Below are 16392 nucleotides of genomic sequence, written 5' to 3' on the forward strand. Positions count from 1 at the left end.
GACTAGCAGAGTATAGCCTACATGCATCTGCACTCACCTATTATTTGAACTCATAGACAAAGTGAAACTTCACAGTGGTTTCATAGTCGACAAATTAGTTCAACACAGTTAAGTACTATTACTATTGATTGACAATGGGTTATCATCAAAAAAATAGCCTGGAAAAAGCAACACTTATCCAACAAATGTCCTCCTTTATCACTGTTACAATAAACACTACATATATTCTGACTCACTTCATGCAATAACTATCTTTGTCCTTTAGTGTGACATTTTGTCCTACAGTGTGACAAACATAAAACAACAGAAAAACATCCTTAATTTCAAAACATACTTTAAAAAAAGCCAGGTTTGGCATGAGGGGAGCTCCAATAATAGCTCCTCTTAGATAGGTACAATTTCAAACAGTTTTGTAAGGTTGGCGGAAAAAAATGTATCGACATTCATAGGAAAAAGTCAATCAAGTGCATCTATTCATGGTGAAAATGATTGTAATTAGTACTTTTATCTGAAATAAATAGAATTTTAAGAAAATAATGATTAAATAATGTGAACAATTCTGTTTCATGTATTTTTTAATGTTATTCAATATCATTTCTTAGTACTTTTTAAATGTCACACCATAGGACACATTCACAGTGCAGATGAGTGTAAACGTGGAAAAAAACATGTGAGGTCATTGACAAAATGAGTGACCACTATTATTTTCAGAAACTACAGTTTCCATACTATATAAATATTTGCTTTTTTTCTTTTAAAATTATGTTTTCCAAAAAAAGCACTTTTTCTTGGCCAGATGTCAACTACCCACATACAAGTTAAAGAACTTGCATTCCCATTAGCTATATTGTTGATAATATTGAAGATTGATTCACTATAGCTGCATCTCAATAGTCAGTAAGCACACTGTGACTGACTGGTAACTGGTATCAGATGGTAGATTAAAAGTAGAAGCATATCAAACATAATATAATATAACAAAGTATAATTTACTCATACCAGACGTATGCACTATAAGGCTATACTTTAATGAAGAAGAAACAGTCTGGCCCGCTGAAGATGGTTTGCCGGTTGACCACCCTATGATGGTTGACCAGCTAGACCAACAAATGTCTTGCGAAAACATTAACCTCTACACTTTGTTCTACCAAAGTCCAAAAAAGTCCACGTTCAAAATCTCAATACTAATTGATGAGGTCATTGGTGGTGATAGTAGTGTTCATACTCTTCTTACCGGTTCAAAATCTCAATATTACCTGGGACACAAACTCAGTGGAGCAATTGCTCTGTTGCTAGTTTGGAGTTTAACACAGTTTTAAACTAAATTTGGAGTTGGGAGTTGGAGTTTAAAACCATGACTGAGCAATTGCCCCAGTTTGTCTCATGGCCATTCAGAGAGAATGTGTGTTTAGAGAAGTACTGTTTTGCCTACTAGCTACTTTTGCAGCAAGCAGGTGGTGGCACAGTGCAAGAGTCAGAGCCTTCTGTGTGTAGAGTTGCCGGTTCAACTCCCACCTCTCCCTAAGTGGGAACCCCTGCCAGCCAACATTATGAGAGGAAAGCTCCAGGGACTCCCTCCTACATTGTTTGTCCTTTAACCTGCTTAAGAAATATCAGATGCTTTATAGTAGATCCTGTTTCTCTAACCAGCCTTTGTAGGCATCACTAGAGATGTCTGAGGATGGGAAATGGATGTAGATGGAGGAGCCATTGGTGCAGCGGTAGCATCAGGGACTGCCATCCACAAGGTCGCAGGTTCCATCCCCAGCTCTGCCAGGAGACGGCCTATGGAGGCAGAGGGCAGGAAGTGGCCAACGATGAATCCCAGGAAGGTGGCAGAAGATGGACTTTCAAGGAGAAAGAGATGGGGGGGCTTACTTGGCCCCCCGAAGAATTCCAGTACACACACAGGGGGTTATAATTTTTTTCAGGTGGCCTAACTTGACAACATGGTTGCAGCCTGGACCTAAAATGCTGTTCATATACCCAAACCATATTATGATTCTACTACATGACACAGCTCCTCCAGAAAGCACCAAGTCCCTGTCTGGGATGGGATTTGAACCTCACACCTTTAGAACTTCACACACATGATCATACCTGCACTTACCCACTGGACCACCTGCTGGTTTAGGAACTCTAGGGCACAAAGTATATTTCATGCACCTAGTAGCTTCCCATAAGGCTATTTCTAATGGGAGATGTAGGGAGGCTAGGTTCTTTCATGTTCTACCTCATGGTTTGTTGGGTCTTTCTACTTCATCATGATGATACACATTACTTTGTTCCACAAAACATGGCAAACACCAATTATTGAGGTAAGATTAGAACCCCTTCCCCTGGCATCATCAGTCCTGCACTCTTCCACTCAAACACCAAGTGTGTACACAGATTCACCAAGTGTGTAGACAGATTCAGTTTCTTACTATCACAATGCACAAATGGAGTCTGTCAAATCCAATGGATATACTGTACTTGTGGAGCCAAACTGTTTCCCCAATCAAAATGGGCTTTTTGAAAAAAGTCTGATGAATTTGTGTCACATACTCGTTGAATGAGTCCTCAAAGGTGATGATGTCTTTTCAAAGAATGAGTTTATAGCCATTTTCAGGGCTTTGCAGAGGGGAAATTACAGATATACAGAAGATACATCTGATCTGATTGGAGTTTTTGTTTTAATTCAACAGGAAAATGTGCTTCTATTCACATAGTTTCACTAATGTGTGTGAAATACCAAAAGAGCCAATAACGTTGCAAGTTGAACAAAAAGATTGTTCACCACGATGCTTAAAATGACTTGAAGCTTCAAAGGGAGTTGTGGGGCCATTAGTGAATTCAGATTTTTTCAGAGAGGGTCACCTGACAAATTTAGCTGAAATTGGGAGATTTCACACAGAATGACCCAGTGGTAATTAAGGGCAGCCATGGCCTAATGGTTAGGGCTTCAAGCTTGTGACCGGAGGGTTGCCGGTTGGATCCCTGACCAGTCCACGGCTGAAGTGCCCTTGAGCAAGGCACCTAACCCCTAACTGCTCCCCGAGCGCCACTGGTTGGGCATGGCAGCTCACTGCTCTGGGTTAGTGACTGATTCACCTCACTGTGTGTTCACTGTGTGCTGTGTGTGTTCACTAATTCGGTTGAATTGGGTTCAATGCAGAGAAACTAATTTCCCTCACAGGATCAAAAAAGTATATATTCTATTCTATTCTAATTCAGCTGGTTTTGCTTGCCTTACCACCACAAGCTGGTCATTTTAGTTTGAGTTGCTGGTCTATATTGCTGGTTTAAACTGGCCATGCCAGCTGGTGTTGGTCATTGTAGCAAACTAGCATGACCATCTTACACCAACGTCAAGCTTGGCAGACTGGTCACCAGCAAGACCAGCTGTATTCCACACCAGCTTCCTCAGATGGTCACACCAGCATGTCCACTTGATGGCATAACCAGCTACACCAGCAAAGACCAGCACCAGCTGGAAGAAAACCAGCAAAGACCAGCTAAAACCAGCTACCAGCATAAGCTGGTTTCTTGCTGGGGTGTTTTTCAGTGGTTTGATCATTGGACTACCCTGCTGAAAAAAACAGCAAGAAACCAGCTTAGGCTGGTAGCTGGTTTTAGCTGGTTTTAGCTGGTCTTTGCCCAAAACACAGTTATTATTGCTGGTCTTTGCTGGTGTAGCTGGTTAGGCCACCAGCTAGACATGCTGGCGTGACCATCTGAGGAAGCTGGTCGTGCTGGTGTGACCAGCCTGTCGTTTGGGATACAGCTGGTTTAAGATGGTCATGCTGGTGACCAGCCTGTCCAGCTTGACAAAGATGGTCAAGCTGGTTTTCTAGAATAACCAACATAAGCTGGCGTGGCCAGTAAAAACCAGCAATGTAGACCAGCAACACCAACTAAAATGACCAGCTTAAGGTGGTACGACAATCAAAACCAGCTGAATTACCATCATAAACTGGGTAAACCAGCTGAAGGTGTGTTTTCGCGAGAGTTTTGCTGGTCTAGCTGGTTAACCATCAAAGGGTGGTCAAATAAGCTGGTTAACAAGCTGGTCAACCAGCAAACCACCTTTAGCTGGTCAGGCTGTTTTTGTCAGCAGGGTATTATCATCACAAGGACTATGTGCCATTATATGGGGGGGAAACTGCACTGTCTGGCAATATGACTTAGTAGCTGTACTTATTTTTTGGGGCAGTGCAATCCTGATATGTTGATAAATTGTAGGTAACTGTATGTATAACTGCTGTAAATTGTAAGTAACTGTATATATATGTATAACTGCTGTAAATATGTATTTCACATTCTCCATATATTCATCTGTGTCTCTTAGAAGTAGTAATGAAGAACACTCATGTAAACGTACAGTATTTTCCCTCATGTCCCTAGAACCTCTGTTCAGTGCCATTCTTGACACACGCACGCACACACACACACACACACACACACACACACACACACAGTGCATGATTAAATATAAGACTTTAATAAAACGTACATTATTCTTTTTAACAACATATACAATATCTCATAGTTTAGCCAGGCATTCTTTGAATAATGACATATTGCGAGGGGTCTATACAAAAATCAGCCATTCAAATGCCTGCATGAGTTTAAGTCCAGAAACTCCAAGACAATACTGAAATAACCTTCCCCTCCTGTATTCCAGTGTACCCAATCCAAAGCAATGGGGAGTGTTGATTAGTGTGAGGTAAGCAGGTATTTTCCAGTCAGTCTCCTCCGTTGCTAGGCTGATATTGTCCCGTTGCTAGGCTGATGCCCGTCTCCTCCGTTGCTAGGCTGATACACGTCTCCTCCGTTGCTAGGCTGATACACGTCTCCGCCGTTGCTAGGCTGATACACGTCTCCGCCGTTGCTAGGCCGATCCGCTCTTCCGTTTCCAGGCTGTGTGGCTACACCACCACCGGCTTCATGAGTGCCTGCTCTCCAAACATCTGCTTGAAGTGGGCCACATGCTCCTCACAGTGCTCACCTGCAGCACACACACACGCGCGCGCACACACACGCGCGCGCGCACACACACACACACACACACACACACACACACACACACACACACACACACACACACACACACACACACACACACACACACACATACACACACACACACACACACACACACAAAACACTAAGAAAGCACGACAACATGAAACTTCGATCGAAGTATCATCAGTGTCTCTACATTAGGGATGTCACGAGAACCGATACTTGCGATACCTCTCGATTCTAAAACCGGCGATGCCTATTTTTTTGAAGCACCGTAAGCACCGACGCCAGCATAAGCATCGGTGCTGCGACTCTTCCGGAACTGATGGGGGCAATAGGCTACAGTGTTTCCCACACATAGACTAATTCAGCACCGGCCGCCACATATTGTTTCGTTACTTTTTTTTATTTATTTATCTATTTTTTAACGGTATTGAAAAACACGCAACATTCGTTAAGCTGAATTTCCTTTCCCTGCTCTCCCTCTCTGTCACTCACGCGTCTGTCTCTCATGCACACACATATGCACACACACACACAGCCTCTCCCCTCCGTGCACACAGCACACACATAAATCACTGTTTTACACCATTAATGAGGCTCAAAGTAGCTCCACACTTTATTGGTAGACTTCTGAGGGCCCTGACATTTAAAACGAGACATCGAGAACTTTGAAAAAGCACTGGTTGTTTACTTACATGACTGTTTATTCAGGCAGTCACTTTCGAAAGTTTACCGGTCGCAGCCATCTTGAATTTAGTCACGTGACTGATTCATGACTAGTGCACGCATAGACATAGCGATTACGTGAACCAGTCACGAATCAGTCACGTGACTAGATTCAAGATGGCTGCTACCGCTAAACTTTCGAAAGTGACTGCCTGAATAAACAGTCATGTAAGTAAACAACCAGTGCTTTTTCAAAGTTCTCGATGTCTCGTTTTAAATGTCAGGGCCCTCAGAAGTCTACCAATAAAGTGTGGAGCTACTTTGAGCCTCATTAATGGTGTAAAACAGTGATTTATTTGCACGGCAGTTCGATGCCCGAGGCACAAACGTTAAAAACCTGCTGAGCTACCGCCGGGTTTCGGAGAACAGCTGACAGGTCGAGATCAGCTCTGAGACAATCGCTCACACTCGGTATCATATTTCAACACACTTTAAGTCAATATCACACCGGAATTCTCCTTTAATACAGCAGTGCTACTTTTCCTCAAGCAAGTAGCCTAAGGGTCAACCAACATGGCCAATCATCACGCTCCCTTCTGCTCTCCTGGACATACGTCATGATGCCACTTCACACCTGCAGCCTCCTGGTGCTGGCTATGCTGTAGGAAACAGACCCAGAGCGCCCTCTAGTGGCCACACGCTGCCACAGCACCCACACCTGCCATGTGCAACAAAACGGGCAGATCAGACGCACCTGGATTGAAGCCCGGGTTTCCGCGGAGACGAAGGTTCCTCTGCTCGAAGAAGCGGAAGATGGTGTAGAAGAGCATGGGGTCACTCGTCTGCTGCGCTGCGTCCAGAAACTTCCGCGCCGACACGTTGTCATGGCCGCCAACGCTGCGCACGAACCGCAGGGCGCCGAGGACCTGCTGCTTGGACAGGAGCACCTCCACGATCTCATCATTCGCCGTGGAGAGCCTCTGTTGACCACACACACACACACACACACACACACACACACACACACATGAATGAATGAACGGGTTATAATTACAGTTAGATGGCTACTGTTCAACTTCAAGTAATTCATTGCAATTCCCAGAGACATCAGATAAAGAGAGGATAGTTTGACTCTCTGGTTTGCCATGGGTGAGCCTTGGGCTCCCTGGCACAGGACAGACACAGGGCACCTTTATGGGTGAGCCTTGGGCTCCCTGGCACAGGACAGACACAGGGCACGCTTTGGCTTTGTGGTGTTATGCCACCTTTCCCACAACAGATCTGCTCATGCTCTCACTATTACACTGTTAAACTGAGCAACTGCTCCACAGAACCACATGTAGCACACCCAACTCCCGCTCAAATTCTTTCTTAGCTTTTTTCCCATCAGCTAATAAACCACAACAGTAGCCGCAAGCAGGCCGCCACCTTAACCTTGCGCTCAATAAATAAGCAAGACACTCAAACAGTCAGAATTTACGAGGGTGAATTCCAGGCAGCAGCTAGTGACGTGGCTTGAGTGGCATGCTGGGTAGCCCGACACAGGAGGAAGCTAGAGTCGTATCTTGAGCATGTCTAGAGAGAGTCGTATCTTGAGCATGTCTAGAGAGAGTCGTATCTTGAGCATGTCTAGAGAGAGTTGTATCTTGAGCATGTCTAGAGAGAGAGCTGCAGTAGTACCTTGAGCATAGAGAGAGAGAGTCGTATATTGAGCATGTCTAGAGAGAGAGTCGTACCTTGAGCATGTCTAGAGAGAGAGTGGTATCTTGAGCATGTCTAGAGAGAGAGTCGTACCTTGAGCATGTCTAGAGAGAGAGTCGTATCTTGAGCATGTCTAGAGAGAGAGAGTCGTATCTTGAGCATGTCTAGAGAGAGAGTCGTACCTTGAGCATGTCTAGAGAGAGAGAGAGTCGTATCTTGAGCATGTCTAGAGAGAGAGAGTCGTATCTTGAGCATGTCTAGAGAGAGAGTCGTACCTTGAGCATGTCTAGAGAGAGAGTCGTATCTTGAGCATGTCTAGAGAGAGAGAGAGTCGTATCTTGAGCATGTCTAGAGAGAGAGAGAGTCGTATCTTGAGCATGTCTAGAGAGAGAGAGAGTCGTATCTTGAGCATGTCTAGAGAGAGAGAGTCGTATCTTGAGCATGTCTAGAGAGAGAGTGGTACCTTGAGCATGTCTAGAGAGAGAGTGGTACCTTGAGCATGTCTAGAGAGAGAGTCGTATCTTGAGCATGTCTAGCGAGAGAGTCGTACCTTGAGCATGTCTAGAGAGAGAGAGTCGTATCTTGAGCATGTCTAGAGAGAGAGTGGTACCTTGAGCATGTCTAGAGAGAGTCGTACCTTGAGCATGTCTAGAGAGAGAGTCGTATCTTGAGCATGTCTAGAGAGAGAGTGGTACCTTGAGCATGTCTAGCGAGAGAGTCGTACCTTGAGCATGTCTAGAGAGAGAGAGTCGTATCTTGAGCATGTCTAGAGAGAGAGTCGTACCTTGAGCATGTCTAGAGAGAGAGAGAGTCGTATCTTGAGCATGTCTAGAGAGAGAGTCGTATCTTGAGCATGTCTAGAGAGAGAGAGTTGTATCTTGAGCATGTCTAGAGAGAGAGAGTCGTATCTTGAGCATGTCTAGAGAGAGAGAGTCGTATCTTGAGCATGTCTACAGGGAGAGAGAGTCGTATCTTGAGCATGTCTAGAGAGAGAGCTGTATCTTGAGCATGTCTAGAGAGAGAGTCGTACCTTGAGCATGTCTAGAGAGAGAGTCGTATCTTGAGCATGTCTAGAGAGAGAGTCGTACCTTGAGCATGTCTAGAGAGAGAGTCGTATCTTGAGCATGTCTAGAGAGAGAGTCGTACCTTGAGCATGTCTAGAGAGAGAGTGGTACCTTGAGCATGTCTAGAGAGAGCTGGTGAGCCGGTGGATAGGTGCTTTCCAGGGAGAGCAGCAGGCAGGCCTGAGGTGGAGGAATAAACACATTAACTCAGACCATCATTCCGGGTCATTAGCGTCCACTCTTGCACAGGCCATTACGCAATGATCAGTAAAGGATAATGTTTTGTCTGCCGGTAATTATCGGAAAATAAGTCCCAACAGGATGAACAGAACCCCGACACGCAGCAGAGCTGTTACCTGGCAACATTCAATGAAATTCCGTTGCAACCAGCGAACAGATTTGTTGCGGATTGATATGAAAGACGTGAATTAAAAGCACATAACCAGTGGTGGAGATGTGGAGATGTGGTAGGCGGTGGAGATTATGTGTAGATGTGGAGATGATGTGTAGATGTGGTGGGCGGTGGAGATGTGTAGATGTGTAGATGATGTGTAGATGTGGTGGGCGGTGGAGATGTGGAGATGTGGAGATGATGTGTAGATGTGGTGGACGGTGGAGATGTGGAGATGATGTGGAGATGTGGAGTTGTGGAGATGTGGAGATGATGTGGAGATGTGGAGATGATGTGTAGATGTGGAGATGATGTGTAGATGTGGTGGGCGGTGGAGATGTGGAGATGATGTGTAGATGTGGTGGGCGGTGGAGATGTGGAGATGTGGAGATGTGGAGATGTGGAGATGTGGAGATGATGTGTAGATGTGGTGGGCGGTGGAGATGTGGAGATGTGGAGATGTGGAGATGATGTGTAGATGTGGAGATGATGTGTAGATGTGGTGGGCGGGGGAGATGTGTAGATGATGTGTAGATGTGGTGGGCGGTGGAGATGTGGAGATGTGGAGATGTGGAGATGATGTGGAGATGTGGTGGGCGGTGGAGATGTGGAGATGTGGAGATGTGGAGATGATGTGTAGATGTGGTGGGCGGTGGAGATGTGGAGATGATGTGGAGATGTGGAGATGATGTGTAGATGTGGTGGGCGGTGGAGATGTGGAGATGTGGAGATGTGGAGATGTGGAGATGATGTGTAGATGTGTGCGGCGGCTTCTGGACTCACCAGCGGTTTGGAGTCGCTGAGCACGTGGTACTGGAGGAACTGGTGCAGCATGTAGAACAGGTTGTGGTGCACCAGCGTCTTGATCACCAGCTCATACAGGTAGTGCTGCACAACAACAACAACAACAACAACAACGACAACAGGTGCGTTAGTGCTGCACAACAACAACAACAACAACAACAACAGGTGCGTTAGTGCTGCACAACAACAACAACAACAACAGGTGCGTCAGTGCTGCAGAACAACAACAACAACAACAACAACAGGTGTGTTAGTGCTGCACATCAACAACAACAACAACAACAGGTGTGTTAGTGCTGCACATCAACAACAACAACAACAACAGGTGTGTTAGTGCTGCCCCCCATAGGGCTGTACAGGTGACCCCTTAACGTTCGTTTTTAAAAATGTGCAGCTCATCGAGTGGTTACTGATCTTCAACGATCTTCTATCGCAAGTTTCGCAGTGAAATTCAAATTCTGTTGTGTTATATTAGGCACACACGGTTGTGAGGTATCTGAAAAAGTACTTCCGGGATTTCGAAAATAATGATAAAAGATGACAGAAGCTGTATTTCGACCACTCGGTGAGCTGCACATTTTTAAAAACAAACGTTTAGGGGTGTTTTAAGGACAGAATAGTCCATGCACAAAGCGAGCCATGTTAAAGCCATACAGAGCTCCATTCTAAAGCTGCCAAATTCCACAAACAGGCTCAATCGTCGAGATTTCGGTGTCAAACACTCGTTTTCATGCTAGGCAATAAAGAAAACAGGCTGAAAGTGTAAAATACCAAAATATTCCTTTAAGTACATTATGACAAAGGTGCTTTTGGTACTGTGTCATTTAGCCATTTTGCACCATGATCAGAGGAATTCTAGTGACGTATTGATTCAGAACCCCTTCTTTAGCAGTAGGTAAGGGTGATGTACTGGTAGACAGGTAGTGGGTGATGTACCTGCACAGGTGAGGGTGACGTACCTGCACAGGTAAGGGTGACGTACCTGCACAGGTGAGGGTGACGTACCTGCACAGGTGAGGGTGATGTACCTGCACAGGTGAGGGTGACGTACCTGCACAGGTAAGGGTGACGTACCTGCACAGGTGAGGGTGATGTACCTGCACAGGTAAGGGTGATGTACTAGTAGACAGGTAGTGGGTGATGTACCTGCACAGGTGAGGGTGATGTACCTGCACAGGTAAGGGTGACGTACCTGCACAGGTAAGGGTGACGTACCTGCACAGGTGAGGGTGATGTACCTGCACAGGTAAGGGTTATGTACCTGCACAGGTAAGGGTGACGTACCTGCACAGGTGAGGGTTATGTACCTTCACAGGTAGTGGGTGACGTACAGTACCTGCACAGGTAAGGGTGACGTACCTGCACAGTGACCTGATGCTGGTTCAGGGACCGGATGTATTCCATCAGAACAGCAATGATGAACTTATGGGACACACCCTGTTCCACAGGAAACACAAAACGTCTTTTCGTTTGTTTAAGATAGTATAGAGACACTACACACAACACAACTATTCAGCTGACTGAGTAACAGGAAGAGCAGGAAGGGCACAAGTGCCTCCAGGTCGTGACCTTGCGCTCCGTGAAGGCCGAGAGCACGTGCGTGTACATGTCCGATTGGTCGATGACGGCCTGCGTCCTCATTGGCCGTTTATAGGACGCACTGGATCGGCTGGGACCAGACTCCATCGCCTAGGAGATAGTGAGAGGTGCAGTGAGACAAGTCACACACACGCACACACACACACACACACACACACCCTCTAGATTGCACTACTTACCACGGTGTAGGACTGCTCTGCCTCTAGGTACTCTTTATACACCTGGTTGAGTTTGTCAAACACAACAGCCACCACAGGAAGACTTCCCTTCTCATCACCCACCAGCACTGCAACCAAAGATCCTTAATTATTGACAAGATAGAGCAACGTAATGCATCTCTATGGAAGCAAAATTCGAACAGTTCCGATCTGCTTAAAGAGGCGTGTCGCAAAGACGTCATAGGGGGATATCAATCTCTGTCAGATTGGGAAGCAGTTCAGTTCGAATGTTAACAGGTCTGCTTAAAGGGGGATTTAGCCCCCCTCCCCTTTGCGAAGACAGAACGCGGAAATGATCGAACGTTTGCGCCTCTCGCTCCGCTTTAACCCTCTCTGCTGCAACACAAGAGACCAAATCACACACACACATCACTGCAGCACAAGAGACCAGATCACACACACATCACTGCAGCACAAGAGACCAGATCAGTCCGTTAGGCCACAGATTTCCACCCTTCCTTGCTAACGTTACAACTGTATTGACGAAAGTTGAGGGTTTTCAGATGCTGCGTGATGTCTTAGTGCCTGGCAGCGGTGCTTTGCGGGTGCTATGCCCGAAAATAGTTCCAAACCTAAATTGGTCTAGTAAATCCCTTCGTGTTAATTTGCATTGATATTTGTACTCGATGTGAATGTACAGGTTACGAGAAATAATTATAAGAGTTATTTGATTCACTTTTGGACTGGACAAGCCGCAATACAGCGACTACGCTAAGCTAAAGCTAACCGGACCGTTCCTAGATTAGGACAATGGCTGGGTCGGCTACAAAACGCTTTGGCTCATTCATCCAACTCTAGGGACTGCGGGGAGTGACCCAATTTCACCTGGGGGTGGCGTACTCCTTTAAAGGACCATGAGTACGGGGGGGGGGGTTGGAGATGTGCTGGGATGAGCTCAGTTAAAGGACCATGAGTACGGGGGGGTTGGAGATGAGGTCAGTTAAAGGACCATGAGTACGGGGGGGTTGGAGATGAGGTCAGTTAAAGGACCATGAGTACGGGGGGGTTGAAGATGAGGTCAGTTAAAGGACCATGAGTACGGGGGGGTTGAAGATGAGGTCAGTTAAAGGACCATGAGTACGGGGGGGGGGTTGGAGATGTGCTGGGATGAGGTCAGTTAAAGGACCATGAGTACGGGGGGGGGTTGGAGATGTGCTGGGATGAGGTCAGTTAAAGGACCATGAGTACGGGGGGGTTGAAGATGAGGTCAGTTAAAGGACCATGAGTACGGGGGGGTTGAAGATGAGGTCAGTTAAAGGACCATGAGTACGGGGGGGGGGTTGGAGATGTGCTGGGATGAGGTCAGTTAAAGGACCATGAGTACGGGGGGGGGTTGGAGATGTGCTGGGATGAGGTCAGTTAAAGGACCATGAGTACGGGAGGGGGGTTGGAGATGTGCTGGGATGAGGTCAGTTAAAGGACCATGAGTACGGGGGGGTTGGAGATGAGGTCAGTTAAAGGACCAGGAGTACGGGGGGGGGGGGGGGGGGGGTTGGAGATGAGGTCAGTTAAAGGACCATGAGTACGGGGGGGTTGGAGATGAGGTCTTACTCTGGGAGCACACAGACAGGATGACCATCTTGCAGTCACGCCTGCGTAACAGGAACTCCATCAGCTTGCCCTTGTCCTGCAGCAGGTTCAGTGTCGGCTGCAGCTTCACCTTCAGGTACCACAGGTAGCCTACACACACAGGACACCTCATTCAGTACAGATAGAGGATAATCTCATTCAGTACAGTTAGAGGATAATCTCATTCAGTAGTTAGAGGATAATCTCATTCAGTAGTTAGAGGATAATCTCATTCAGTAGTTAGAGGATAATCTCATTCAGTAGTTAGAGGATAATCTCATTCAGTCCAGTTAGAGGATAATCTCATTCAGTAGTTAGAGGATAATCTCATTCAGTAGTTAGAGGATAATCTCATTCAGTAGTTAGAGGACCTCATTCAGTACAGTTAGAGGATAATCTCATTCAGTACAGTTAGAGGATAATCTCATTCAGTAGTTAGAGGATAATCTCATTCAGTACAGTTAGAGGATAATCTCATTCAGTAGTTAGAGGATAATCTCATTCAGTAGTTAGAGGACCTCATTCAGTACAGTTAGAGGATAATCTCATTCAGTAGTTAGAGGATAATCTCATTCAGTCCAGCTAGAGGATAATCTCATTCAGTACAGCTGGAGGATAATCTCATTCAGTAGTTAGAGGATAATCTCATTCAGTCCAGTTAGAGGATAATCTCATTCAGTAGTTAGAAGATAATCTCATTCAGCAGTTAGAGGATAATCTCATTCAGTCCAGTTAGAGGATAATCTCATTCAGTAGTTAGAGGACCTCATTTAGAACAGTTAGAGGATACTCATTCAGTAGTTAAAGGACCTCATTCAGTCCATGTAAAGGATAATCTTATTCAGTACATCCAGATGGGTATTTCACAAAAGCAGAATTAAGACATCCAAGATAAGGGATAAAGCCAGGTTTGACATAGCGTTGTCTAGTCATCCTTGCCAAACTCGTTTCACTAACGCCAATCCAGGATGAATAGGAGCGTCTATGTCAAGCCAGGTGTAAGTTAAACGGGATGTGTGCGTGTTCTCGTTTCTAAACCACCAGACTAAACCACCAAGATTACGCTACTATGGGAGCTAATAGAGCTTTCAAACATCCAAATCAGCAAATTAAATCCTGCTCACCTTCACTGGCACACACACACACACACACACACACTTTATCAGCAGATGAATTCCTGCTCACCTTCACTGGCATACACACACACTTTATCAGCAGATGAATTCCTGCTCACCTTCACTGGCACTGATGATGATGTCGGGCTGGAACACACTCCAGGTGGACGAGTCTTGGGGTCAAAGGTCAAGAAAGCTAACAGCAGGATGAGACGAGCAGAGCAGCTCACAACACTCTACACACTAGCACACACACACTCACACCTCACAACACTCCACACACTAGCACACACACACACTCACACCTCGCAACACTCTACACACTAGCACACACACTCTCTACACACTAGCACACACACTCTACACACTAGCACACACACACTCTACACACTAGCACACACACACTCACACATCACAACACTCCACACACTAGCACACACACTCTCACACCTCGCAACACTCCACACACTAGCACACACACTCTCACACCTCGCAACACTACACACTAGCACACACACACTCTACACACCAGCACACACACTCTACACACTAGCACACACACACTCTACACACCAGCACACACACTCTCACACCTCGCAACACTCTACACACACTCTACACACTAGCACACACACTCTACACACTAGCACACACACTCTACACACTAGCACACACTCTCTACACACCACACACACTCTCACACCTCGCAACACCACAGCAGGAAGAGACGAGGCGAGCAGCTCACAACACAACAGCACTCCATTAGAGACACATCACACTCCCTGTATCTACACTATTGTGTATGCAGTAGCATCTTCTTCAATGATTAACCAACATCCCCGCTCAAAGTGGTGGAAAGAGTCGTGTTCTAAACCCAGTGTATCCAGTGTGTGTGTGTGTGTGTGTGGTCAGAAAAGATACAAAGCTCGCAGGCCACTGGTGCTTGGCTGGGGGCTGCAGCAGGACCTGGGAATGTGAAACAGAAACAGGCCTCACGTTAGAGTGGCTGTTTTACACGTCACATATATACATAGCCATACATACACATACCACTACATATGCATATATATACATACACATCAAATAAATACATACCCATACTGGTACATATGCATATCTATCTATCTATCTATCTATCTATCTATCTATCTATACACATCATATAAATAGATACTGTACCCATACACATACCCATACATATGCATATATACACATCATATATATATATATATACACACACATATCCATACTGTACATACGCGTGCACACACACACACACACACACACACATTAAAATGTAAATGATATCAGTGCAATACACCTCACCTTAAAGTGGGTGTTTCACACATCACATAAGTATTATCAGAATGTTATCATGCAAATTCCTTACTGAATGTCACAACCGCAATGCTACTGTTTAAGAGAACTGGAACGTGATAGATCACCATAAGGAATGTTAGAATGCTGTTATTTAAATATGCAAATTCACAATCTGCTAAAGTTATTGAAATATGCAAATGTAAATGAGATCTACAAGAGCAACTTGTTTTTGTGAAATACTTCTTTTCAAATGTTACCTTCAGAATTCCACTGCTACAATCAAAGCTCCGCTTTAACCCTCTCTGGCTACAATCATTACAGTAAGCACATTTGCATGTATTCATTTAGCAGACACGGTTATCAACTGTGTCTCACACATGTCCACTACATTATAAGGGACTACATTATCAACAGTGACCTACTGTACACATGTCCACTACATTATAAGGGACTACATTATCAACAGTGACCTACACACGTCCACTACATCATAAGAGACTACATTATCAACAGTGACCTACACACGTCCACTACATCATAAGGGACGACATTATCGACAGTGACCTACACATGTCCACTACGTTATAAGAGACTACATTATCAACAGTGACCTACACATGTCCACTACATTATAAGAGACTACATTATCAACAGTGACCTACACATGTCCACTACATTATAAGGGACGACATTATCAAAAGTGACCTACACATGTCCACTACATTATAAGAGACTACATTATCAACAGTGACCTACACATGTCCACTACATCATAAGGGACTACATTATCAACAGTGACCTACTGTACACATGTCCACTACATTATAAGGGACCACATTGTCCCCGGGGCAACTGGGGTTAAGGCCCTGATCAAGGGCCCAATGGTGGATGCCGGGAACTGAACGGCACCCAAAGAAGTTAATGTGTTAACTGTC

At 45.4% G+C, this 16392-nt stretch overlaps 1 protein-coding gene across 2 annotated transcripts in view; it reads right to left on the reverse strand.

Moving 5' to 3' along the window:
- Positions 1-4462: 4462 nt before the first annotated feature.
- rmc1 (regulator of MON1-CCZ1) overlaps positions 4463-16392 on the reverse strand; it is a 19437-nt gene continuing 7507 nt past the window's right edge. The window contains exons 11-21 of one of the 2 annotated variants that reach the window (XR_009936441.1): positions 15059-15103; positions 14257-14310; positions 13005-13133; positions 11415-11521; positions 11206-11325; positions 10996-11073; positions 9616-9720; positions 8553-8621; positions 6431-6656; positions 4851-4990; positions 4463-4796 (exon numbers count right to left, since the gene is read on the reverse strand). Coding sequence is in view for 1 of the 2 variants with exons in the window: in XM_062521806.1 (XP_062377790.1) it covers positions 4911-4990; positions 6431-6656; positions 8553-8621; positions 9616-9720; positions 10996-11073; positions 11206-11325; positions 11415-11521; positions 13005-13133; positions 14257-14310; positions 15059-15103 (1013 nt within the window). In the remaining variant the exon portion in view is untranslated. Of the gene's footprint in view, positions 4991-6430; positions 6657-8552; positions 8622-9615; positions 9721-10995; positions 11074-11205; positions 11326-11414; positions 11522-13004; positions 13134-14256; positions 14311-15058; positions 15104-16392 lie in introns of both variants that reach the window. The other variant, XM_062521806.1, reaches the window with a different exon arrangement.

The sequence above is a fragment of the Sardina pilchardus genome, chromosome 19, assembly GCF_963854185.1.
Source record: "Sardina pilchardus chromosome 19, fSarPil1.1, whole genome shotgun sequence".
NCBI classification, from domain to species: Eukaryota; Metazoa; Chordata; class Actinopteri; order Clupeiformes; family Clupeidae; genus Sardina; species Sardina pilchardus.